The sequence below is a fragment of the Chionomys nivalis genome, chromosome 1 (assembly GCF_950005125.1).
Source record: "Chionomys nivalis chromosome 1, mChiNiv1.1, whole genome shotgun sequence".
NCBI classification, from domain to species: Eukaryota; Metazoa; Chordata; class Mammalia; order Rodentia; family Cricetidae; genus Chionomys; species Chionomys nivalis.
Genome location: NC_080086.1, coordinates 154469105 through 154495567, shown reverse-complemented (window position 1 = coordinate 154495567; position 26463 = coordinate 154469105). Strand labels below are relative to the sequence as shown.

At 47.0% G+C, this 26463-nt stretch overlaps 1 protein-coding gene across 2 annotated transcripts; it reads left to right on the top strand.

The window, feature by feature from the left end:
- The first annotated feature begins 1053 nt into the window (after positions 1-1053).
- Gimap8 (GTPase, IMAP family member 8) lies at positions 1054-17458 on the top strand. Of its 2 annotated transcripts, none has more exons than XM_057773419.1 (5): positions 1054-1306; positions 4923-5577; positions 8801-8846; positions 12511-13134; positions 15606-17458. In XM_057773419.1, the coding sequence occupies exons 1-5, from the start codon at positions 1215-1217 to the stop codon at positions 16241-16243; spliced, it is 2055 nt and encodes a 684-aa protein (XP_057629402.1). In that variant the 5' UTR covers positions 1054-1214; the 3' UTR covers positions 16244-17458. The 2 variants fall into 2 exon arrangements, with proteins under 2 accessions (XP_057629402.1, XP_057629408.1); XM_057773425.1 differs by having other exon boundaries at positions 8801-8837; positions 12987-13134; positions 15606-15723.
- Positions 17459-26463: the final 9005 nt, after the last annotated feature.

The window sequence follows — 26463 nt, the reverse complement described above, 5'->3', positions numbered from 1 at the left end:
ACCTGGTGCCCAGGGTAGGTAGGGACTGTTCTCAGAGTAGACCTTCTTTATTAAGGAGGTGAGAGGAGGGGGTGGGCAGAGGGGAGTGGGCAGTTTCCCTCACCAAGGTATAGCCTGTATGTCTCCTGTCCCCCAATCCTTCATGAGCATTCTAACAGCACTATCAAGAAAACCATGTCCTGTGCTGTGCACCCCTTGCTTAGGACACAGAGACTGGGTTGCAGGGACGCAGCGAACTCTGTGAGTCACTTGAAAACACTAACATCTCTGTGTTTTGCTAGCTGGGGAGAAGCTTTGACTCACCTATGAGGTACCACTGCATTCTGGGAGGAAGCAAATGATTTTTTTTTAATGGTTTTACCTCCATCTTTAGAGCAGTCCAGGCTGAGTGAGGTGGTGGTGATGATGAGCCAGGAGGAAAACCTGCTGGATTTACCCCAAATTGGTTTTGTCCAACACTTCTGACTTTGGTCTTTGCAGAGAATAGACCTGCTCTAGCTTGCTTCCTGTTGCTGTGACAAACACCGTGACCCAAAGCAGCTTGGGCAGGAGAAGGCTGATTTCAGTTTACAAGTTATAATCCATCCTAGAGAAGCCAGGCCGGAGCTCGTGGCAGGAACCTGGAAGTGAAAACTACTGCAGAGACTATCAAGGAAGGCTGCTTACTGCTCGTCCCTCTGGCTTGCACTGCTACCTTTCTTTACACAGTTCAGGTCCACCCGCCTAGGGATGGCACAGGTCACTGGAAACTAGGCTGTCTGATATCAATTAGCAATTAAGAAATGCCTCTCAGACAAGGCCATGGGCCAGCCTGTTATGAGCAATCATTTAGTTGAGGCCTCCTCCTCCCAGATGACTCTAGATTTGGGTCACCCTCACAGCAGAAGTTCACGGGGACAAGACCCAAGCTGACTTTTCTGTTACATGAACGGCTGTGCTCCCACAGCCTTCAGCCACATGGTGGCCCCCAAAGGCATCTCCAGAAAAGCTATGCCAGTGTGTTCACACTGGCCCCACCCTAAGCTTCCGTGTTCATCGGTGAAGGGTGTTCTGAGCTTCCTCTCAGGCTTTACTGATAATACATGCGTTTAGAAACTTCTTTCTTCCTAGAAAAACAGGGAGATTGGGGTCTTAGTGACCTGGTGAATCCTTGACTCTCCTTGTGTGGCTCCTGGCTCTCTTTAGGATTCGCTTCCACTGGCCTGAGGCTAGAGATGGCCACTTCATCCCACCAAGGAGCAGCTGGAGGAAGCCAGGTGGAGCCCAGAAGCTGCAAGACATCAATAAGACAGGGGGAAGGACCAAGGTATGTTTCCGTGTGTGTGTGTGTGTGTGTGTGTGTGTGCACTATCAAACCTTTGAGGGAGTGTTTGGCCCATGGAAGGCAGCCTGCCCTTTGCCAGCTTTGATTTTAAGAGCCTGGGGACAGTTTTCTCTTGGCAGGAACCATGCCATTCCAACTGAATCCAGATGGGTGTAGAATAAACTTCGAAAGAAAGTATGTGGGGCTGCTTCCAGCCAGGAGGTCTGTCAAGGAGGTTCCACACCCAAGGGGGAAGAAGAGGGTCGATTGGGAGGTCCGAGAGCCTAGCAGACAGCGCCTCAGGAGTTGGGTTCTCAGGAAGTCATCAGGTGCTATGGGGATTGTGGGTTTCCTGAGGCAGATGGCAGAGTCTGTGTTCTAGATTCTCTCTTCTAACATTTCCCAGTCCTTGCACAGAAGATCAGTTAGTTACGCGTTAGAGGAAGTCCAGTTTAATCTAAACTGCCCTTACCTGTGAACCTTCTCTTATGTTAACACACCCACTGGTTAGGACTAAATTTCTTTCTCCATTGGGCTCTAGGGGCCTCTCTGACCTCCTTTCTCTGGGCCACTTGTCCCTTGGCGTGGGGTGAATCCATGTGTCACAGAAGCTCCTCCCAATGGCTGAGCTCATGGTACCCTCTGGCTGCATCCTGAGAAGACACAGAAAGGACTTATGTACAGCCTTAACTGCCAGTATAGGGTGATGATCGTGTCCTGGTGGAAACATCTGCTCTCTGTCACCAAGACCCTGTGCCATCGGAGTGTAAGGGCTTGGGGACTGGAAGCAAACATCTTGCTGAAGCTGAGTGATGTCATCCTCACTTGACTCTACCTGCGGATTTCTGAAGCATGAATCATGGCTAGGGAGAAATGGCACCGTCTACTTCCACATGACCAGGCCCATGTACAAACTGTGGTCCCTCTGTGCCTGAGCCCCTTGCTGATAATTGGGTGATTGCAGGAAGAGGCTGACTGGCACCAGCAGAGTGGGTCATGCTATTGACTTGATAACCAAGGTCTCCCTTTGCTGTGGTCAGTTTTCGATGAGCGCTCAGAAGTTCTCCTGATTTTCTTCTCTTCAGGTCCTTCCAGATACCTCTTCCAGACCAGCTTAGCCCTGATTCCCCAGCCATGCTGTTTCCAAATCCACACCACCCAGCCACATTATTGGGTAATAGTTGCATGTCTGACCGTTTCTTCTTCTAGTGAAATGAACCAGGTGCACTGCTCAAAGTTCTGCCCACAGAGAGAATATCCTTCTGACATTGTCCCCAAGAGATGCCCAAGACTGGGCCACCCTGCTGTAACTGTCCTCTCCTGGTGGTGCCTGCATATTGTACAGAATCATCTGTCAAAACCCAAGTCTCCCTTTGCTCTGTCAACTGATTGCAGGGGACTCCCTATGCGGTCACAGACCATGGCCTGGAGGGAGAAGGTGGTGTGGTTAAGGGCATTGGGGATACGGCTTCGTGAAACCAGTTCGTCCTTCTGGTCACATACATAAGACTTTCACAAGGATGGGGGGCTGACAAGGATGGGGGGCTGACAAGGATGGGGGGCTGACAAAGATGGGGGGCTGGCTGTCCATCTACCTGATGGCCTGGTGGAGGGTCTTAGTGCATTCTTTACTGCTATCACCAGATATCTGAGGCTGGCAAGTTCAAGATCAAGGGGTCCGTGCCTGGCAAAGACCTTCAGATTGTGTTATACTATGATGAAAAAGAGAAGGGGGCGGAAGAGTGCATAAGAGGCAGCAGGAGGGGTACAACCTCACCTAAAATGAACACATCTTTGCCTGCAGAGGCCAAAAGAGGGAATTAGATCCTCTAGAACCGAGTTGCAGATGGTTGTGAGCAACCACGTGCGTGCTGGGAACCGAACTCAGGTCCTCTACAAGAGCAGCCAGTGCTCTTAAGCGCGGAGCTGGCTCTCTCACCCTACAAACTCACTTTTATAATGATCCACTCTCCCCATAATCTGGAGCACACTCCCTCCAGGAGGGCATGGATCTGCTTGTGAGTGCAGAATCCCCTTTCCTGTAGCTTCTTCTCTTAGGTCATCTCCCAACACTGCTGAATGGTGGATGAAGTTTCCAACTTTGGCGGAGGCATTCAAATCATAAAACTCGACCCCTAGACCTCAAGTTTGTGTCTGAGTCACAACCAGAGCATACTCATGTCATCTGAATCACTCCTGGGGTTTTAACATGCCGTCTTAGCTGTAACCAGTCTTATCTAAGACAGATAAGGATGAAACTCCAGGCAGGGCTTGTCCTGAGAAATTCTCCTCCAACTGTGAACCTGGGAAGTCAAAACAAAGGCTTTCACTGCACAGTGGTGAGGCCAGTACAAGGCCAATTTTCCTATCTCAAAAGGGAGATGTAGGCCAAAGTGGATAACAGACCACTTTGGCAGTCTAAACCCAACAGGACAGACAAAGTTAAACCTAAAGATTCTAGAACTGTCTTTACTCATATGCTGCCTCTTGAACATGCTCAGGGTTTGGCCTCAACACTCCAGCAGCCCTATGGAACAGCTTCCCCGAGCTCAGCCTGGGCAGCAGCTCTCACGGGGAGTGAGACACCTGCAGCCGTCCCAAGCAGAGCTTGGATGTGAGGTATACTGCTACCTCACATCTGTGTCTCTGAGGTGGTCTTTCCTCCACAGCTAATATTCTAAAGTGATATGTTTGACCATCGCTTCTTTTATTTTTTAAAAATAATTTATGCTTTGCATACTTTGGTGTGAAGATGTCAGATCCCCTGGAACTGGGGCTATAGACAGTTGGGAGCTGCCACGTGGGTGCCCGGAATTGAACCCAGGTCGTATTGAAAAGCAGTCAGTACTCTTAACAGATGAGTCCCCTGACCATTGCTTTTTTTAGCTTTGATATTTGGAGCCACTCCCAGGGAAAACCTAGGCCCAAACTGAAGGGAACTCATGGATATCAGGAAGTACATTGACGTCACATGTGGGCATAATGAAACAGCAGGGGCCAAGTACATGCAGTAAAAACACTACAAACTTCGGTGATTCGTCACAGATTGCCTACTAACATCTTTGTTCATGTTTTTCTTCATTTTTAAAATATGGTTGAGAAACATGTTATTGCTAGTGAATGAGAAACCCTCTAAGGAGACAAGTCATTGTGGAATTATATGAAGCAAGCACACGTTTAGCAATGGTCACTTCTGAGATGAGCTCACGGTGATTTCGTGTTCTTCCTTAACATGTTTATATTAGACCGAGTCCTCTAGAATAAATATCAAAGTTTATAGTCAGGACCACATGGGCCAGGGATGAGGCTTAGTTTGTAGAGTGCTTGCCTGGAAAGCATGGAGCCCTTGGTCCAACCCCTGCTGCAGGCTAGGCAAGCTGGCGAGTGAGCTCAGGCTCTCTGCTTCTCTCAGTCACCGTGAGAGAGCTCAGGCTCTCTGCTTCTCTCAAGCACGTGCTACCATAGAGCTCCAGGCTTCAGACTAGCAAAGCAAGACCTTACAGTGGAGTCTCCCAACCCAGTGGTTTAAATTCTCAGGGAACAAGGAGGACTGCCTTCCTGTGGTCCCCTCTCCACTTGCGGTGGGTGGAGCACTGACGCACAGCTCTTGTCTCAACAGCACCAGCGGGGACCAGGAGGACAACATCAAGAGGAACCTGGGAACATCCACGCTGCGGCTCCTGCTGTTAGGGAAACATGGCGCAGGCAAAAGCGCCACAGGAAACACCATTCTGGGTAAAGCCGTGTTCGAGTCCCGGTTCAGTGACCACATGGTGACCAACCGGTGCCAGAGTGAGAGTGTGACCCTGAGAGAGAAGCGGGTCATTGTCATAGACACCCCGGATCTTTTCTCCTCACTGTCCCGTGCAGAGGTCAGGCAGCAGAACCTGCAGCAGTGCTTGGAGCACTCGGCTGATGGTCTCCACGCGCTGCTCCTGGTCATTCCCATTGGCCACTATACAGAGGAGGACAGGGAGACCATTCAGGGCATCCATGCTGAGTTTGGCCCTAAAGCCTACAGTCACATGATTGTTGTCTTCACTCGGGAAGATGAGCTGGGTGAAGACTCGCTGAAGGACTACGTGGAAAGCAAGAGCCCTCTTAAGGAGTTGCTTGGAAACGTTGGAGATCGATACTGTGCTTTCAACAACAAGGCAGACAGGAAGCAGCAGGAACAGCAGGCCTCCTGGCTCCTTGATCTGACTGAGCGGTTGGTGAAGGAAAGCCCAGAGCCGTATTTCGTGCCCTTGACAATGGAAGGCCGTGGAGTCCAGGTAGGACTGGTGGGAGGAAGGTAGTCCTAAATCAGTGGACTAGCTTGTGTGTTTACGGGTTTGTTTTGTTTAGGGAGTTGTGTTTACAAGCGCTCAGGCCGCATTACTCAACCCGTGGCTCGCGTTTGGGGGTTGAACGGCTCTTCCACAGGGGTCGCATATTGATATTTACAATACAGTTCAAAACAGTAGCAAAGTTACACTGATGAGGTAATGAAAATAATTTTATGGTTGGGGGTCACCATAACATGAGGAACTGTATTAAAATGTCTCAGCATTAGGAAGGTTGAGAACCTCCGCTCTAGAGTAATAGAAGCCATCAAACTGCTTGGGTGTCAGCCTGGGAACTTTGGACTTCACTGGAAAGTTAATGGCAGACAAAACCTTTGTCTCTTGTGGCCCCTCATGGTACTGAACACACTGGACTCTACATAATCTTTCTTTAGACTTCTCAAGAAAAAAAAACAAAAACAAAACAGCAACAAAAACCCCACCCAGTCTTGATTTTTTCCCCACTTCTCTTTCTGGCTGTTTCAAAGATTTCGAGTCTCTTTCCTGTCTCTAGCCTCTAAAGACGATGTTCTCAGAGCCTCCTTAGGCTCTCCTTCATTTCTTCACGTTCTTCCCAGAAGACCCCTCACTTTTAGGTCCTGGACGACCATCTGTGGTCCTTGGTTTCTAAAGCTGTATTCTTAGCTCAGCTCTGTTCTGCCAGCTCAGGCTCTGTCGGACCCTAACACTAACTCACCCTTGGCTTGCTCAAACCTGTCACCACCCAGCACCCTAAAATCTCTTAGAGTCCCACCTTCCTCTCCGCTCAGCCAATGGTTGTGTTGCTCTGCACAGAGGCTTAGCTCTGAAACTATTGCTCTCCGATGTCCAAGGAATCACTAAAGGTCTAGTGACATTAGCACTTGAAATACACCTACTTCTGCCCTTTAACCTACTGACAGTTTTCACCTCATCCACGTATGGGCCACATCCTCCACTCCATGTCCCATATGATCGCCAGCTGTTAGTCACATTTCATTCTTTAACGTGGGAGGAAAATGCATTTGCAACCAAGGCAGTTACAGAAATGCAGACTTCCTGTGAAGAGCTGACACCCAACGGAGTGGTTTCTGCACAGACTCCAGGTCCTCACCACATGGGGTGAGCAGGTGAACATCAGTACAGAGGCTTCTGCAAGGCAAGGGTCAAACAGAAGGTGAACCGTGGCACCATCTGCTCAGAGAGAAGCTACAAAACTGATGACGAATGAATCTAAGCAGGATGGCAGTAAGAGAGAAGTCAGCGTTTACTGAGCACCTACTGAAGGCCAGACTCACACATCACCAATACTTGCGTGAACGCCATGTAGGGCTGTTCTACAGATGAGGAAACAGGCTCATGACATCTTGTCTCCTACGTCGATGTGTGCTGTGTTAGGACAGCCTGTCTCTTCCCTGAGCGAAGCGTGGCACAGGGATGCCAGCAAAGAGAAGAGACTCGGAATGACCTTCCACAAGAAAACCTTGCTTAAAATGCTTAGCAGCTTCTCGCTGATCTTAAGATGAATCATAGTCCTGACTCAGCCCTGTATCCTGCTTTCTATGCTGGTCTCACTGGCTTTCCCTCCCATCTCGACTGATACTCATGTCCACTCTGGCACTGTGCACCTGCGTAGTTGGCTCTGCCTTTCTTCCCACCCTGCACCAGTTCTGTTCTGTGGATCCAGTCACGCAGCATCAGCTCACTTCCTTCATCTCCTCGGCCTCTTGACTCTCTCATCCCTGCTTGGCCCCTCTCTTCTCTGCCCTCAGGATACCCCTTATGTCAGTCACTGCCAGCTCAAGGAGCTTCTGTAGATACGGTTACAATAGCTGCCTCCCTACGAAGCCCATGAGGATAGAAAACCCCTATTCTGTTAACCACACTGCCAAGTCTTGTGGAAAAACGATGTCATAAGATGTACCTGGAATTTGCTATGGAGATTAAATGAGATGCTTAAAAACTTGTTAATAAAGAGATGTTCAGTATTTCTTAGCTGTTGTTATTGAGATGTGTGAGGGTTAGAGGCATTATGAATATTAAGGATTTCAGGGGCTGGAGAGATGGCTCAGGGATTAAGAGCATTTACTGCTCTTGCTGAGGACCTGAGTTCAGTTTCTGGCACCCATATGGGGGACTTACAACCATCTGTAACTCAGTTTCAGATCTGTCGCCCTCTGTTGGCTCCCACAGTCATTGCACACGTGGGATTTGCATACAAAGATGTAAGCAAAACACTTACACATGTAAAATAAAATGACAAATAAATCTTTAAAAAATATTAAGGATTTTAGCAATCCAAAAGGGAAAATATATAAAGATAACCTGTACAAAGATTCTTACCACAGAGTCTTTTGAAGTAGCAAAACCAAAGATAACCCAAAGACCCACCACCAAGAGGACGGCTGCATCAGTTGCCTATCTCCACAGTGTAGGGTAGATGCACCAACCATAAGGAGCGGGTAGCACCATCTAAATTAACTTGTGTAGGTGTGAAGTTTATGATACCAAGCAAATTGCTGACCAGGAAGCCCCATGAATTTCTCCTATGTGTATGGACTCTTGTGCATATTTGTATAAGCACAGAGGAATATAGAGGGATATGTAAGCATTGACAGGTTGGATATGGAAGATTATTAATTTTTATATCATGCATAGCATATTTACATTGAAACAGTGAGAAAGAGAGCTAGAGAGATAAAACGAAAGAGAGAGGGAGAGGGGGTGAATCTAATGCATTAAAGACGTTGCCTGAGAACAGGTAAGGAAGCAGAGGCAGACTCTTCTGACTTGTCTGAGCATCAAGAGATACGATTAGAATGGAGCCCAGGAGGTTTCCAGGAATAGCTCATCTGCAAGACTGAAAGGCATTGTTTTCATTTAACTATGTGTTTGATTTTTCACACCTGGTGAGGTGTTCTCAATTTAACTTCCCATCAGAGGCTCCGTCACCACCCCAGGGAACAGCAAGGGTACGGGGTGCTGGGAATGCTTCCATCTCTGGGAACCTGCTCAACAGCATCAGCCAGACTGAAAACTGGGCAGGTGCACAGAGGAACCCAAGGACCGTGACCTTACTGTGACCTCTTTCTCCTCAGCAGATATTCTGTCTCCAGTTGTCTGTCTGTCTGTGATTGCGCAGAAGACTGTATTCCTTAGCTGTGTGTATGTCATTTTCCCCTTTATCTTCTAGGCTTGTGGGAATAAAGCTACATATGAAGGAGGGGACAATCTGCGTGGTAAGTCGATCACCCAAGCTTTTAGACTCATGTCTACACTCTTTTAATGCATTGCCCAGCCAAAGTAAGGTGGAAAACTAATGAATCAGAAATGAAAGGTCCACGGAGACTCCTGCCATTCGTGACTCAGTGCAGTAGCAGGCAAGGTGGGGCACCGCGATGACCCTAGCCTCCCCTGTTCTGTGTATGGAGCCTTGCTTTCCATGGCTTTCCCCCTAACTCTGTCTCTTCTTCCGGGTCACGAGTCTCTTCTTCCTGATGGGGACCAGGGCACTCCTCATGGACGGCACCAGCTCACAGCATCTTTGTACGGACTTCCAACAGCTGTGTGTCTTGTGCAGCAGCACAGGCCGGCACACAACAGTAAGCAGAATGCCTGCAGTGAGGACACACAAGGCTTCTGAAGCCGCAGATGCATTTTTAGCTTCTTTCTGGGTCAGCCCTGTGGAAAAACCGAAAATCTCAAAGTGAAGCTCACAGACTGGGAAGTACCACAAAATAACAAAAATGTCATTTATGAAATTTAGTAATAATAACAATAATTGAAACTGACGTTGTGGACTAGGAAATAACATACATGTACTTCAAGCCTCAAAGTCTGTAAACTTATATGTACAGCCCATGTACAGTTTATAGCATCTTGGCAGGCACACTAGCGGCCATGGAAGGCACTTTTTTTCATGAGATCATCAAATGAAGGTGTCTTGTCAACACACTGAGTTTTCAGGCCTTGAGGATTAAAAATTCAGCCAATGCTGTTTAGGAAAACCCTCAGGACATGCATGTGCCGATGGCTGATCTAACCCAGAGGACTCCTCAGCCCGCGGGCTGGAGAGAACTTGCAGTGGCACATGGCTTGCATTAGGTGGTTCCAAGGAAGTCGGGTCTCTTTGGACTGGGTGCTAGTAAGCAGTGGGGGGTAATTCTACAACAAGAAACTCTAGGAATTATTTTGTCCTCAGGATGACACGGTTAGAGAGAGGCCACTGCTGTCTTTGTAGTCGCTAGAGGGATATTTTGGGGCTGTTTACATGCTGCATATGGCCATATGCAGCGCTGGCATCTACCATGGGACTGATGGCTGCTGAGAAAGAAGACACCGTCTCTAGGTTTGCTGTCTTCTCTAGTTTTGCCTATTCACTGCACTGTCTGGGCTCTCTGGATTGAGGGAGCCCTCATTTGAAAAGAAATAACAAATGGAGGCCGGGTGGTGGTGGCGCACGCCTTTAATCCCAGCACTTGGGAGGCAGAGGCAGGCGGATCTCTGTGAGTTCGAGACCAGCCTGGTCTACAGAGCTAGTTCCAGGACAGGCTCCAAAACCACAGAGAAACCCTGTCTCGAAAAAGCAAAAAAAAAAAAAAAAAAAAAAGAAATAACAAATGGAATAATACGATACTTTTTTTCCTTTAGTGTTCCTTGAGGGGGGCGGCTTGGAGTTTACAAGACAGTGGTTTCTGCAAGGCCTTTATCGCAGACCCTTTGTTTTTGACTAATCCTCCTTCCACCCCCTCATCTCTCCAATATATGCACACCCCTTCCTCCTCAGGCTTCTCTCCTCTCATCTACTTTCCTTCTACCTATGTTCTACCACCCCGCCTCTGCAAGGGAACCTACCCTCATACCCCCTCCACCCCCTCCCAGTTGCTGCTTCCACAGAAACTCCACATCAAACCAGCAGAACTACGAAGTTCAAGCTTGGCTCCACATATCAGAGAGAAGACAAGACATTTGTCTGTGTGGCCCTGGGTTACCCCACTCTGTATAATTACCTCCAGTTTCATCTATCTACCTGTGACCTTCATTTCTCTTCGTGGCTGAATAATATCGCATTGTATTTATGTATGAACATATGTGTGTCATATGTTCCTGGTCCATTCGCTGGCTGATGAATAGCTAAGTTTCCCCCATTTCTTAGCAGCAATCATCACAGATGAGCAGAGATCTCTGCAGTGTGGAATAGAGTCTGCTGGGTGTATGGCAGGTGTCGAATGGATGGGCCAGAGGGCAGTTTTATTTCCATTTCTTTTGAGAAACCTCCAGACTGAATTTTAAGACGTCTTACCGCCTTTTACCCCCAAACAGTATACAAGGGTTCGTTCCCTTCCTCCACATCCACACCAGCATGTGTGGCCATTTGTGTTCTTGGTGGCCATTCTGATGGAGGTTATAATACTCTCTGGGTAAAGGGAAATGCGCGACCCTTGGCTTGTGTGGCTTGGGGGAGCACTTGAGAAGCAGCCATATTTGTATGGAACCTGAGTAAGCAGCTGGTGTGGACAGTAGGGTGAGGAGCTCTGTCCTATGTGGAGGGTGTGTGGGCAAGGGGGAAGTGTGGGGAGCAGGACTCAAAGCCGGACTCAAGTTTTCCTCGACCATGAACCCTTTGTAGCTGCTCCGTGCCTGTCAAGGCCCGGGTGTTATCCTCTCTCGCCCTTTCAACAGACTGGGGCATCCTACCCTGTGTGTTCTGATAGTCAGAGGAGAACAATTTGCCCAAATGGCAAAGGGACATAGCAAGGACCCATTGTCTTATTTTCTAGTTCCATCTAGATCTAATTTTATTCTTCTTTATATCCAAATAAGACTGATATACGTGTATGTGTGTGTGTATGTGTACGCACATATATACATATCACATTTGTGGTTGAGTGTTCTCATTTGTATATGTGTACATGAGTGTGTGCAGGTAAGTGTGAACATGCTTGTGTATTGTGTAAACATGCAGGCCTGAGGACAACCTCCGTGTATCACCTTAGGTACCATGCACTTTTTTATTGAGACAAGATCTAGTCCTGGCCTGGAGCTCACCCTGTAGACAAGACTACCTGGCCAAAGTGCTCTAGGATCTACCTGTCTCTGCCCCCAAGTGCTGGGATTCCAAGTGTGCACCATCACGCTTGGATTTTAATTTTCCATGAGTTTAGGATGTTGAACTAGATTCCCCATTCTTACAAGGCAAGTTGCTTAGCAACTGACTTGTTTCCTAATCCCCATACCATATTTTCTTCATTTAACTGTTGTTGGTTTCTAGGCTTATTATTATATTGTAAATAATGCGACAATAAACACAAATGGTTAAGCATTTTTTGCGTGTTAATTAGAAAGTTAATATAAAAATAATATCCTCTCCTCTGTGAAGAACATTAGTTCTTAAAGCCTCCTCTCGTAGACAACCACTGCAGACTCCCATAAACACAGATGAATTTGTCCTGTTTTGAACTTCAGATAATGGAGCCATACACAGTGTCAGTTTTGTGTCTGGATTCTTGCACTCAGCATGCTTTTGAGTTTCGTACATGTTAAAAAAAAACCAACAACTGGCTATTTGTTGTGTGAGTGTAAGGCTGAGGGAATTTAATAACCAGGTTGTCACAGCCCTTGCCTTAGCCCATGATACCATGCTTTCATACTTGCTTTTGAAGAATGAGGGACAGCAGACGTTCAATTTAGCAAAGCCATTCTCCTGGAAAATCCTGGGCTTCCCATAGTCCTTCTAGTTCGTTCCTCCTTCCCGTGGTTTCTACCTGGGTGGCTGGGTTCTGCCCGAGGAGAGAGGTCTGCTCAGGCAGAGGGTTGAGGCTTTGTAGAACAGTTCACAGCTGTCTTCAACGGCAGGAGGAGACACTGGGTCTATTTTTAATTTTTATTTGTTTTGTCTCACAGGTACAAAGAGGAAAGAGTCTCAGCTTACAGGACATGATGAGGATGTGGAGATGCCGGAACTGAGGGTCCTCCTCATAGGGAAGCATGGTGTTGGGAAAAGTGCGGCCGGAAACATCATTCTGGGGAAGTGGCCCTTTAAGACTCAGTTCAGTGAGCAGCAGGTCACCAAGGACTTTGTCTCCCATAGCAGGATCTGGAACAGGAAGAAATTTCTGGTCATTGATTCTCCAGAGATCTCATCGTGGAAGCCTGATGCAGCTGATGTCAAGAAACTCACCTTTCCAGGTCCCCATGCCTTCCTGCTGGTGACACCACTGAGCTCCTTGATAAAGTGTGACGACAAGATGTTTAACCCTGTCAGACATATTTTTGGAGAGAAATTCACCAAGTTCACAATTATTCTCTTTACCAGGAAAGAAGATTTAGAGGATCAGGCTCTAGATGAATTTATAAGTAAAAATAATGATCTACGGGACCTCAGCTTGAAATTTGGAGAAAGATACACCGCTTTCAACTACCGGGCAACTGTGGAGGAGGAGCAGAGCCAGGTGGACAAACTCCTGAGCCAAGTCGAGAGCTTGGTGCAGCGCAACGGCAACAAGCCTTGCATCTTCAGAGAGAAAGGTACGGCTGGGCATAGCAAACAGTTTTGGGTCCAGCGCTTGAGTGTAAGGCACGGTCTAGAGCTATTACTTTTTGAAGAAAGTGCAGAGCATGAGAAAAGGTCTAGGCTGGGGGTGTAGCTCAGTACAGGGCTTACCCAGCCTGCACTAGGGTTGATCCCCAGCAGGTCATCAAGTTGGTGTGATGGTGTATGCCTGTTGTCCCAACACTTGGGAAGTAGAGTCAGGAGGACCAGGAATTCAAATTCATTGATTGAATCGTGAGTTCAAGGTCAACCTGGGTTATAAATAAGACCCTGTCTCAAAACCAACTAACAGATACTTACTTTGGTGTCTTCTTCAAATTATCCTAAAGTTACAAGCTTTTTAATGTAACTTTAGGCCTGTCTTTAGTTCCTTCCTGACCCCTATCCCACCTCTCCAGCATGGAGACTCTCCCGATCTCCTTGCTGTCTGCTGTTGCCAGGACTCAGCACTCAGCTCAGTGATGACAGTTTCGGGTCACTGTTTTGCTTTTCTGTTTTCTTAACCCAGAACCCTCTCTGGGTTATTTTTCTTGCCTGCTTTGGAGATGGGGAAACTATAAGAAAGTGTAAGCAGGGCTTGGAAGATGACTCACTGACTAAGAAGCATGAAAACCTGAGTTTGATCCCCAGAATTCATGTCAAAAAAGCCAGGTGTGGTGGTGAATGCAACGCTCCTGGTACTGGACCACACGGATCCCTGAGACTTGCTGGCCAGCCGTCCTTACCTACTTATCAAGTTTCAGGCTAGTGAGACTCTGTCTCTAGAACCAAGGTAGGCTGCGGCTGAGCAATGACAGCTGTGGTTGTCCTCTGACCTCTCCATGAATACCATTCATGCATATGTATACCTGCACATAGATGTGCATCTAAACATACATTATATGAACACCCTTATATGCATGTACTAGGGAAGTAAAATTAGCGGGAGAGCAAGAGAGTTAGGAGCTAAGACATGACAAGGACAGAGAGCCTGAACGCTTGTGGCAGATGGGAACCATGTGGCACTAGATGAGGTGATTCCAGCTGTTACCTGTTGAGGAAGGAACTGCCCATCTTGTCCACACTCCCTGCTCTATGGACCTCACCTGAGGTCTTTCCCATTTCTACTCCTCTCTTCTCTTCTGACTCAGATGTGCTTACCCAGGAAGACTAGTGCCCCAAATGGCTGTCTCTGTTTATGGCCCATTATACATCCCACCTGGAGGGGCTACCTAAAGAAGTCTAGGAAAACAGGAAGGCCAGGAGAGAACGCTGGAGAAACTCAATTTGAAACAGGTTTTAGAGAATAGGAAGGTTTAGATGATTGGGGGGAAAGGGGAGACGCCGCAGAGAGTACACACTGGAAACTTCAAGAAAAGAAACATGACCGGCTGAGCATGCCTCTTAGGAGAGGATGAGAATAGCTTCCACAGAAACAGGGCTTCAAACGGCAGGAAGCTTGGACTAGACAGACTTGACTACTGAGTCAATGCACGACATGAGTGCTGAAGCATGTATGTGTGTGTGTGCTTGCATGTGTGCATGCGCACGTATGCATGCCTATGCTCGTGCAGATCAGTGATCTGTGTTAACCCTTTAAACATAGCTATGAGACTGGGTTCAGCAGGAGTAGCTCACCAGCTGTCCTGGAAGGAAGACCGAGATGGGCTTTCCTCCCTCTTTGGTTTGAGGTAGACAGTGACTTGACAAGGAGCTCATGATGGAGGACCACTGAGAAGAAACACAGTTCAAAGTGCAAAGGCACCAGGAACACCCAGAAGGGTAAATATAAATCAGATCTCTGCACCTACAAATACTATTTATAGGGAACCTTCTCTTCCATCACCGACACCACAAACAACAGTGTTCCTGGGCAGTTATTTTAACCAGGAAGTTTATTTGACTCATCATTGAAAGACACAGTGAGGTTCATCCTGCTTTTAGTGAATTTTAGTATAAGACAACCAACACAACTGGTAATCCACGGATAGAATGTGATGCTTTTTTTCCCCTGAAAATCTAATTGTATGGACTAGATTTTCCAATACTTCAAAGACATTTTGCTATGATTATTAGGAGCTTGCACTAGGGGGACTTACTCACAGTAGGAACAGAAGGTAAGAACAAAATGTGTGGACTAGACCCAGCAAAGGTAAGAGGCAAAGATAAGGTCACTGTTTCTTATGGGTACCAGGGATTAAGATGAGGTCCTGGAGAAGGGAGCAGAGTAGATCCAGAGGCAGGAGGTATGTTATCTTCATAGATGAACAGTGGACAGAGCATTGTCTAAGTCCCTCTGTTGAGTTCACAGACCACATGAACTGGGCACACCAGTCTCATGTGTGGGTAGAGCCGCTGGGGGATGCTTGGTGGGCTTAAGGGCAAAACTAGTGCCGTGAATAACTTGGAAAGATGAGTTCTGCGTTATTACACAGTCCTGAGTCCTTCCCAATTTCCTCTGCAACAGAACTCTTAAACATCATCCTCTTAGGAAGGAGTGGTACTGGGAAGAGTGCAACTGGGAACACTATTTTGGGGAGACCTGCCTTCCTGTCTCAACTCGGAGCTCAGCCCATCACCAGTAGGAGCCAGAGCGGCAGGACGACCGTGGACTGGCAGGATATAGTGGTGGTGGACACTCCATCATTCAACCAGCTGCCTGATCTTCAAAAGGATCCTTCCAGGTTAAAGGAGGAGGTCAATTACTGTTTATCTCTCTGTGAAGAAGGAATGAAGGTTTTTGTCCTGGTACTCCAGCTGGGGCGGTTCACCCAGGAAGATGAGGCAGCGGCGGAACAACTGGAGGTCATTTTTAAAGAAAAAGATATTAGAGATATGATTGTGTTGTTTACACGGAAGGAAGATCTAGGGGATGGAGACCTTCATGACTACACTAGTAACACAAAGAACAAAGCCCTTAAAAGAATACTTAAGAAGTATAAAGGGCGAGTTTGTGCTTTTAATAACAAAGAAACCGGTCAAGACCGGGAGACCCAGGTGAAAGATCTGCTGGCAATAGCCAATAGTCTCAGGGATGACCATTCCGATTCATGGGCGCATGTTGGCCATCAAATTAAAACAAAAATTACTAGTGTGTTTAAATAATGAGCTCAAGTAAGCAATCAAAAGGTTCAGGACATAGGGATGCCATCAGACAGGGGTGGGTGGGATAAGGGATGGCGGGACTGGTGGGATGGTTCCCCTCAAAGAAAGTCCATGACTTTAAAGACTGAAAGATAAATGCATCTCATGTTGGATATAGGTGTTTGGATGAATAAATTGTCAAGTTAGGCCAAGCAGTAGGGAATTAGAGGACAAAGAGAATAAGGTAGAGAATATTGGAAATGTTTTGAATATCAAGATAATATTAAAGGTCCAAACCATGTTGCCAGGTCACACAGAGTCAGGACTGACACCATGACCAAGGCTCAGGTCAATGTTGAACCCCAATAAGATGGTACCTCAAGAACCAGGGGATCCAGACAGATACAGACACGCACACACACGCATGCACACACACACACACACACACACACACACACACACACACACACACACACAAGGCCAGTGTTCTTGGGCATGGCAGAAAGTGGATATGAACATCAACATTACAATTTCAGTCTGTCTTTGTGCCCAGCTTCACGACTAGTGTGAAATTTATTTCCTGGTGTTTTGTGCATGGCTGAGAAGATTTACTGGAAGTGCTTGAGGTGGGCCATATGTGAGATGAACAATATGAAACCATCTCCAAAGTGTATTAAGGATCAGGCCTTTTAAATATCTGCTACTTTCATATGTACCTTGAGGATGAGATAAATAACATACGTGTTTAGTTAGCTTCAAGATTAACCTATTGGTAGGATAATGAAGTCTCAGAATTGATATGTTTTTGTTATTATACTTTATCTTAGCCAAAAGACCAAGAAGTAATTCTGCTATAATTGAATGCCACATCCGTCTTAACACAGTAATTGGTAGAAAGTGCTTGTATAAGTATATAGAATTGGATAAGATAATAAAGATGAATTGGATTGTGACTTCACACTTTCCTTCTGATGGCATTTTTTTTTTCTGGTTTAGGGAAAGAGCCTAATTTTTTTGTTTTGTTTTGTTTTGTTTTGTAATCTGCCTTAACCTTTGTGAGGAGAGGATAGTTAGATTGGGAGATGGTGAGCGCTTTGCTAGGCTGGCCTGTCACTGCCTAGTGGAGGCCAAGCCAGTGGAAACAAAGGATGGTGGCCAGACTCAGGGATAAATCTGTGGACTGTGCTTTTCTATCCATGAAATAGAGTAGACAGAAGATGGCGGGAGAAATGGGACCTGATTATGCTTTTCTTGGACTGTGGATTTTACTGACATAAAACAGAATTTCCTGTATACATGGTATCAATATATAAAAAATGAGCTAAATTAACACAGTAAAATGTTCAATGAAAAAAAATCAAACAATCAGAGTTATATGTTCCCCCCTCAATCAGTAACATTTTTTAAAAATTTTTTTCTTTATTTTATTCTTTTTTAGTTAAAATTTCCGCCTCCTCCCCGTTTCCCATTTCCCTCCCCCTCCTCCCACACATTACCCCCTCCCCCCACTCCCCTCTCCCTTTCCCCATTCCTCTCCTCCTCCCCCCACTCCATTCCCCCTCCCTCTCGATACTGAAGAGCAGTCCAAATTCCCTGCCCTGCAGGAAGTCCAAGGTCCTCCCACTTCTATCTAGGTCCAGGAAGGTGAGCATCCAAACAGGCTAGGCTCCCACAAAGCCAGTTCATGTATTAGGATCGAAACCTAGTGCCATTGTCCTTGGCTTCTCATCAGCCTTCATTGTCCACCATGTTCAGAGTGTCCAGTTTCATCCCATGCTTATTCAGTCCCAGTCCAGCTGGCCTTGGTGAGCTCCCAATAGATCAGTTCCACTATCACAGTGAGTGGGTGCACCCCTCGTGGTCCTGACTTCCTTGCTCATGTTCTCCCTCCTTCTGCTCCTCATTTGGACCTTAAGAGCTCAGTCCGTTGCTCCAAATTGGGTCTCTGTCTCTATCTCGATCCATCGCCAGATGAAGGTTCTAAGGTGATATGCAAGATATTCATCAGTATAGGATAGGGTCATTTCAGGTTCCCTCTCCTCAGTTGCCCAAGGTACTAGCTGGGGACATCTCCCTGGACACCTGCGAGCCCCTCTAGAGTCAAGTCTCTTGCCAACCCTAAGATGGCTCCCTTAATTAGGCTATATATTTCTCTGCTCCCGTATCCACCCTTCCTATATCCCAACCATCCCATTCCCCCAAGCTCCCCCCATCCTCCCCTTCTCACGTTTCTCACCCGCAGTAACATTTTTTATTATTATTATTGGAATGGAGTGGCTAAAACAACACCAAGACTTCTGGAGGCCCCTGCAAAGCAAGGCATCTGGTTGGACAGCAGGTGAGCACCAGGCTTCAATTCTGCATACAAGAGCCTTACAGAAATGGACTAGAGGCTGAGCCAAAGTAATGCAGGATGGCCTGTGAGCAACAGCAGCATCCTATGCAGGGATCATGATCTCCAGGCCAAATTAAACATCATATTCCCTATAGTCTGCAACCCCCCAAAGAACTGTAAGATGAGGGGGAACAGGGTATATCAGCATTACAGACATACTTCCATTACAAACATTTGAATACAGTCTTCTAGACACAAGTTACCTATATAATAAAAATGTACATGGCATGAGTATATGTCACTGTATAGATGCAGAGTTTTATAAATCTTGAATCTGCATTTCCTGTTCACATGAAACAGTGGCCTGATTTCATAAAGAGACCACTGAAATGTCTAAGTACTTTGGCTGAGGTGAGCTTTTCACACCTCTGGTGCCCGAGTGACAGTCACTTGTATGACAGGCCTTCACCAGCTTTGGGATTGTCTGCCTTAAACATTTTCCTGTACCAGGGAAAAAATGAATGGGACCAGCCTCAGAACCAGGAACAGGAGGATTCAGGTCAGGATGATAGGTGTGCCTCTTCCCTGAGATTCTCCTCTGCTTGAGGGCAGTAACACAGCCCTGCTAGCTACCTTGGGCTGAGCAGGTGTCACTAGAACCTGGACATGGCAAGGGAATCACAGGCTAAGCAATGTGGCATATTCTCATTGTAGGGCCTACCATACGCTGCAGCGTTTCTGAGTGGGGCAGCAACCCTGCTGTCAGTCGTTCTGAGAAGCACCTGGAAAGAGGCAGGAGAGCTAGACCTTTACAAGGGGATGCCTGTACAGATGAGGGATGAGAAGAAAAGGGCTAGGAGAACTTTGGGCTATGGTGTCATGTTCCCAAACAGACAAAGCCTGTACCAGCACAGCAAGGAGCTCTGCAGTGCAGACTGGTCAGTCACGAGTCCTGCACTAGAGATATATTAGTGTCTCAGCTGGGCTCAGCTTTCGAGTAGGAACTTCCTGGAAAGGGCATGGCTGCATGCCAAAAGCCGAGGTGGGTCCTGAAGGCGTCGCCTTTGGTGGCTGCCGGCTAGCCGTATACCTTGGAGCTGAGTAACAGGTGTCTTCTTGGAGAACATCCAAGGCTGCCGCTTCTGTAACAACTGTTTGGTGCACATTCACTGATCATGTGTGTCTAGGAATTTCTTCTTTCGGGATTCTGCTTTTTCTGGGGAAACTGAGAAAGCAAGATTCCTAGGCGGAACTGCAGTCTTTGGCACTGCATTCACCTGTCTCGGACCACAGTGACCCAGGTACCCTCCTCCCCAACTCCCTCTTCTCAAAGCCCCTCACCATCTGCTTTCACCTTTGCTCATCTTGGTACTTCCTGTTGGTGGGACAAAATCTCCCCTCCTGAGGCACTAGAATGAGTCCCTTATGACCATAGCCCTCCCAGGCTGAGCTGGCTATCCTTGCCCGAATGGGCAAGCTGCAGTTGGTCCCAGGATGGCGGGTCACATATATTCCTCTGTGCCTGTTGTACCACAGCCACATGACTTCCTCTCACTGACCGGGACCAATGGGCCCCACCAGGATGAGGTTTCTCTTCATACCTGCTTGTTTGTGAGCACAAGGAAGCCTCAGTGTCCAGGAGGCAGCCACAGCTCACTGTTCAATGGGTTGTCTTAGCTCCTCTGCCCTTTGCTGTGACCAAACACGTGATAACCAGAAGGAAGGAAGGGAAGGGAAGAAGAGTTTATTCTGCCTCATATTTTGAAAGCACAGCCCATTATTATCAGAACAGGCACTTTGGGGGGGGGGATAGGAGGCAACTGGTGACATCTTACCATGATTAAGAAGCAAAGCATGATGAGTAGTTTGTGCTTGGGTGCTCAGATCACTTTCCCCCTTAGTCAGTCTGAAACCCCAGCCATGAAACGTTGTGACCTACAGTTAGGGTGACTCTTTTCTTTTTTCCCTCAACCCATTCTTAGAAACTCCCTCATCGTTTATGCCAATAGTCACAGGATGCGCTCAACAAACGAAGGATGTAAAAATCTGGCTATAATCAGCACAGCACATTCCTCCCCTCAGCCACAGTTCCTGTTTATTGTTTTTCAGCTACCTTGTCCTCACAGATGGGGTTGGCAGCTTGTGCTGGTGAAAAGGGCAAGACGGAACAGGATCAAGGCTGAGCAACAGTGCCACACCCCAAACAATCTCAGGCAGTGTATTCAGACTTTGTTTTTCTTAAATCAGCTGCACCTCGAAATTCAGCAAGAGGTTATGCTCACAATAGGTACGACTTTCCCAAGCTTTCACCCCAACTGATATTGTGGCCAGGACCCCAGCATGTTTTTTGTGGGGAGAGGATAGTTAGATTGGGAGATGGTGAGCGCTTTGCTAGGCTGGCCTGTCACTGCCTAGTGAAGGCCAAGCCAGTGGCAACAAAGGATGGTGGCCGGACCCAGGGATAAATCTGTGGACTGTGCTTTTCGATCCATGAAATAGAGTAGATAGAAGATGGCAGGAGAAATGGGACCTGATTATGCTTTTCTTGGACTGTGGATTTTACTGACATAAAACAGAATTTCCTGTATACCTGGTATCAATATATAAAAAATGAGCTAAATTAACACAGTAAAATGTTTAATGAAAAAATCAAACAATTAGAGTTATATTTTCTCCCCTCAATCAGTAACATTTTTTTTATTATTATTATTGGAATGGAGTGGCTAAAACAACACCAAGACTTCTGGAGGCCCCTGCAAAGCAAGGCATCTGGTTGGACAGCAGGTGAGCACCAGGCTTCAATTCTGCGTACATGAGCCTTACATGTGGCCCCGATATGTGGCCAGGATCTTGCTTCTCCCTTGGGCATGATTCTGAGTTTGCCTGGAGAGTGAACTGCAGGAGCATCTGGAAATCTGTCAGCCCGCTGCACGGTGTTCGAGGCTCGTTTACCTGACTCATCAGAAGCTGCCGCACATCGCTTCCTCCTGACTAACAAGCCTGTCTCTTGACTGTCATTGTGTCTCCAGGATGTCAGCCTTCCCAGCTCTGTTGGTCACCATGTCTTTAAAATGTCACCACTCTTGTTCCTAGTGGCCATGATACCTCCAGGAAGTTAATACCAAAGGTTTAGCAGAGACTGGGGCCCCCACCACACACCTTTAATATTTCTTCTGACAATTACCGCTCCCATCAAACCTTGGGTTTCTTGTGATGCCCCTAGCCACTCCACTGGCTACCTTTTCTCTTCTTCTGTAGACCCCCTACTTTGGGAATGGTGTCACCATCTGTTAAGTTTCAGTGAAACTTGACATTTTCTTTCAGTCACTAACAGCAGCAGCCGCCACAGTTTTCTGGCTCCCCAGTGTACCTTCCCCTCTTGTCTTTATGAAAGTTATGGTCATCATAATTTTTCGGTCTGGCTGCTGTTTCTTAGGACTGAACTTTTCCATGACTTCCTTCCCTTTATCCACCCTTTACTGAACCCGGATTCTGTCTATAAGGTTTCAGTGTGCTGTGAAGTGATGTCTGTGGGAATGGCAGAGTAAAGCTCTCCAAAAATCATTATTTCAAAAACAAACAACAAAACATTATTATTTAAAGATTCCATTTTCAACACGTAAAGAAAACATTGTCTAATGTGGTAGTTTGAATGATAAATGTCCCCCATAATTTCCGGCACCTGAACAGTTGGTCACCATTTGGTGGCAACCTGTTAAGGCAGGATTAGGGGTGTGGCCTTGCAGGACTGGGCTTTGAGAGCAAAAAGCCTCACCCTATTTGTAGTTAGCTTTCTCTGCTTGCTGCTTTCTCTTCAATATGTTAGCCACCAACTTACTACTCCAGCCGTTATGCATTCCCCATTTCCGTATCTACCGGCCACGATGGACTCTTACTCTCTGGAAACATAAGACTAGGAAAACGCTTTCTTCTACAAGGTGCTTTGACCATGGTGTTGTCAAGGCAGCAGGAAATTAACCAATACTGCCTGTACACAGGAAAAACTTCCAGTAAATCTGTCTGGAAGAAGCTCAGATGTAAGACCTACCACAAAAAGCTTTTAAGTCAGCTCTTAAAATTCTTTCAAAATAAGCAGAGGGAACTGTGTCAAAAGAACTTAAAAAAAAAATTTAAGGCCGGGCGGTGGTGGCGCACTCCTTTAATCCCAGCACTTGGGAGGCAGAGGCAGGCAGATCTCTGTGAGTTCGAGACCAGCCTGGTCTACAAGAGCTAGTTCCAGGACAGGCTCCAAAACCACAGAGAAACCCTGTCTCAAAAAACCAAAAAAAAAAAAAAAATTAAAGCAAAGAGACACACAGCAGAGGCTCTAGAGTTGAAAGGGACGCATAATAAAACAAAAAGTTTACTACAGGGCTTGACAGCAGGTTTGAACAAGCAGAGAAAGCAACCAGTGAACTGGAAGGTGGAGAACTGAGATGCACAGTCTGGGAGCAGAGAGGAGAGAGAGACTAAGAAAAGTCAGCACAGCAGGGACCTGGGAAGCCCAGATGTGATAGGACTCCCAGAAGGGGAAGAAGGGGAGGACACAGCTGGAGAGATAGTGAGCACATTCAACAAGATCTAGTAGTCTATACATCAAAGACAGTAAATGGGGTCTAGGTAGAATAAGCTCAGAGAAACTCGTACTTGAGCACATTATAATCAAACTTTCAAAAGGCAGCAAAGAGAATTGTGAACACAGTAAGGGAGAAGTGAGCCATCATACGGAAGGGGCCTTGAGCAAGAGTACTGTCACGTCCGCACCACCAACCAGAAACCAGTAAGTTGACACAAAATACTGGGGAAAGAATGTCAACCTCGAATTCTTTATCTGGCAAAACTCTTCTTCAAACATGGAGGAGAAGCTGCAAACGTTGGCCTACACATGTAACCTCGGTACTGGAGGATTGTCATGAGTGTGAGGACAGGAAAATTGCCATGAGTGTGAGGACAGGAGGATTGCCATGAGTGTGAGGACAGGAGGATTGCTGCGAGTGTGAAGACAGGAGGATTGCTGCGAGTGTGAGGACAGCTGTCATGCCTTCCATGCTAAGACAGGCTCTCGGTGGAATTCAGAGTGTCCATGCACCAGCAGAGTCAGCATCGAGGTGCTGAAGGATAGGGAAGGACAAGAAGATATTTCCCTCCTGGAAAGATGGGAACTGTTGATCAGAACACTTTCTCCACCCTCCCTTTCCAGTGTGTTCTCTTCCAGTAGACACTGGAATGCCTGTGCATGCGTGTGTGTTTCTCTGCAAGTTTTTGAAGGTAGCTTGTGTGCCTTTGTTCAGTGAGCATATGATGTGGGATTCCCCTCTGTATGCTGTGATTACCATTAATGAATAAAGAAAGCTGGCTTAAGCCTATAGCAAGGCAGAATTTAGCTAGGTGGGGAAAACTAAACTGAATGCTGGGAGGAAGAAGGCAGAATCAGGGAGAAGCTAGGTAGCCCCTGTTGGAGACAGATGCCCGATGGAACTTTACTGGGTAAGCCACAGCCATGTGGCAATATACTGATTAATAAAGATGGGTTAGTTTAGGATATGAGTTAGTCAAAAATATGCTTAAGCTATTGGCCAAACAGTATTGCAAATAATATGGTTTCTATGTGATTATTTTCAGGGCTGGGCAGCCAGAAACCAACAAGCGGCCTCCTCACAACAAGCATGAGATAAACTAACATTTTTAAACACAATGAGATAATCCAGTGCATTTATTTATGGAAATGACAGATTCAGAGTTCATTCTAGTTGTTGGTGCAGTGGAGGTAGGGGGTGGAAGAGGTGACAGGGAGAACAAATCCTCCTTCCCTCTCTTCAGGAAAAAAGACAACTCCCTGTCGGGGAGGGGCAGTCTGAGGTCAGCAGAGAAGAGGCAAGCACAGACTGTCTCAGGAAACTGAAGCCTGGGTGGGGGGGTGTCTGCCCGAGAGCTCCAGTTCCATGATCCCAGGGAGGTGAGGGCAGAAAAGAGAGTCCTAGGTCCTGAGATGCAAAATAGACACTGGTTGATCATCAGTGAATGGGTCAAAGTTAGTTTATAATCTGCCAGGTTTATAATCTGATCTTGGCAAAGGTCTGGGTAGATTCCAGTGGGGGCGGGGCTTAGAACGGCAGGGAGGCCCCTAGCAGGACAGCCCCATTTAGTTCTAAGGGTTTTCTTCCACTCCCATAGCTCTGATAGCTGGCTGGTGCACAGGCCTTCTGCATGCGTGCCATCCCCATCTTGGGCACCTTGGAAAGTTGGTCTTGGGGTTAGTGCCCTGCAGGGCCTGCACTAGTTCATGCACCTCATTGGAGTTGTGTGCCTCCCATTCAACTTCCTATTCCTAGTGCCCACACCAGCCAGGATGCATCGAGAGAAGGGCTGTTACCATAGGCACTTTCCTCGTCTCTTGCCATCTTCCTTCCTCCCATGCTTCTCAGGACTCTCAGTCACGATTTCCTCATTCATGCGCTCATTCCTGCATACGGGCAAAACCAACCACAGTGTCAGGCTAAGTCCGAGGATCAGGGGACTCTGGAGTAGCAAAGCAAGTCTGCAAGGAATTGAACATGTAGGTATGTGCTTTGGGGGACAGACAAGTGTCTAGAGACAAGGTAGGCACATTTTGTCTGCTATAGAATTGTGCCAGTCCTTCTTGGGGTGACATCTGAATTTTCAGTGATAGCAGCAGGAGAAACCACTACACCATCTCGAGTTAGAGCCACACTGCGAGAGTGGAGAGCGGGCTGGTATCTGCCTTTCAGGGTCTGCAAGTACAGAAGGCCAAAGGAAAGCTGTATTCTTTACTCCATGTAATCTTTAGTCCAAATGTAAAATTTCCCTGGGGTTTTAGGCCGCAGCAGAAGCTAGACAGTACATTTTCCCAGGAGAACTAGGAACTTTACTCGGTGACTTTGGGACCTATGCTAGGGAAATGAGGAAGAGAGTTAGACTCCTCATTTGGGGAGCTGTAAACAGTTGGTTTTGTGACAGGGCTTCACCATAGAGAACTTGTTTCTTCTGACTTGGCCTCTCCAGTGTCAGCATTTACCTTTGTTCTCCACATTTGTGACAAAATTATGTGTTTAGAAAATATTTCTGTGTCCCTGGTGTCTCTGATGCAGTTGGATCAGGGACCTCAGATTGGGACTCTGTTGTCCTCACCATTCCCATAAGGAAAGTCACATGCATCAGCATTCAGAGAACCCTGGACAGCTTGGATTGGGAAGAACTTCAGCTGAATGTGAAGACCACATTGGTACCCTTCAGTATCTCCTGAGAGACACCACTACGTCTGGAGCTGAAGAGGCCACAGCTGTAGGGTTGTCACTGTTTAAACCAGCTCCCAGGTTAGACTCAGAAACAGCTTTTGGTTTTGGTGGTTTGCGTTTGGGGAGTTTATGATGTGGTTTTCTCTCTAGTACTTCTAGCAAGCATCTTTCCGACTCCCTGGGGGCAGGCATCATCTTGCATAGGAACAGATACTCTGCAAAGCTGCTGGGCTATTGCTTCCAATCCCTAACTGTAAACCCAGAGCATCGTTAAAAGTTCTGTAGTATGACGTCATACCTTCTAGGTCCTGTTCCCTTTCCCGGTTCCTCTTAGAACCGACTGCTCCGCAGTGAGTTTGGCTTGTGCAGTACCTATACGCTCAGATCTCTCACCCCCAGGTACTTCCTTCCCTGGTGCAGGCTCACCTTTCCTGGGGACAGCCTCTGACCTGGCTCTGAGAGACCCCCACTTCCGACTTCCCTTTCTGCCTGAATGCAGGCTCCTTCTTCCAAGAACCCACCGGAAGTCATCCAACTTTCAGAACTGAGCTCAGGAAGTTCGGCGGCAGCCTGATAATTTACATCTAGAGGAATTCTCACCAGTGCGGCGGTAAACAAGCTGCCCCACTACAAAACTCACCCTCGTAGGT

What these genes read in the sequence shown, in the direction of transcription:
- Gimap8 (XM_057773419.1), top strand. Translation starts at nt 1,215, where the DNA reads ATGGCCACTTCATCCCACCAAGGAGCAGCTGGAGGAAGCCAGGTGGAG. An exon ending in TGGAAGGCCGTGGAGTCCAG is followed by an intron (nt 5,578 to 8,800) that starts GTAGGACTGGTG and finishes TTTATCTTCTAG; the next exon opens with GCTTGTGGGAATAAAGCTAC. An exon ending in AGGAGGGGACAATCTGCGTG is followed by an intron (nt 8,847 to 12,510) that starts GTAAGTCGATCA and finishes TTTGTCTCACAG; the next exon opens with GTACAAAGAGGAAAGAGTCT.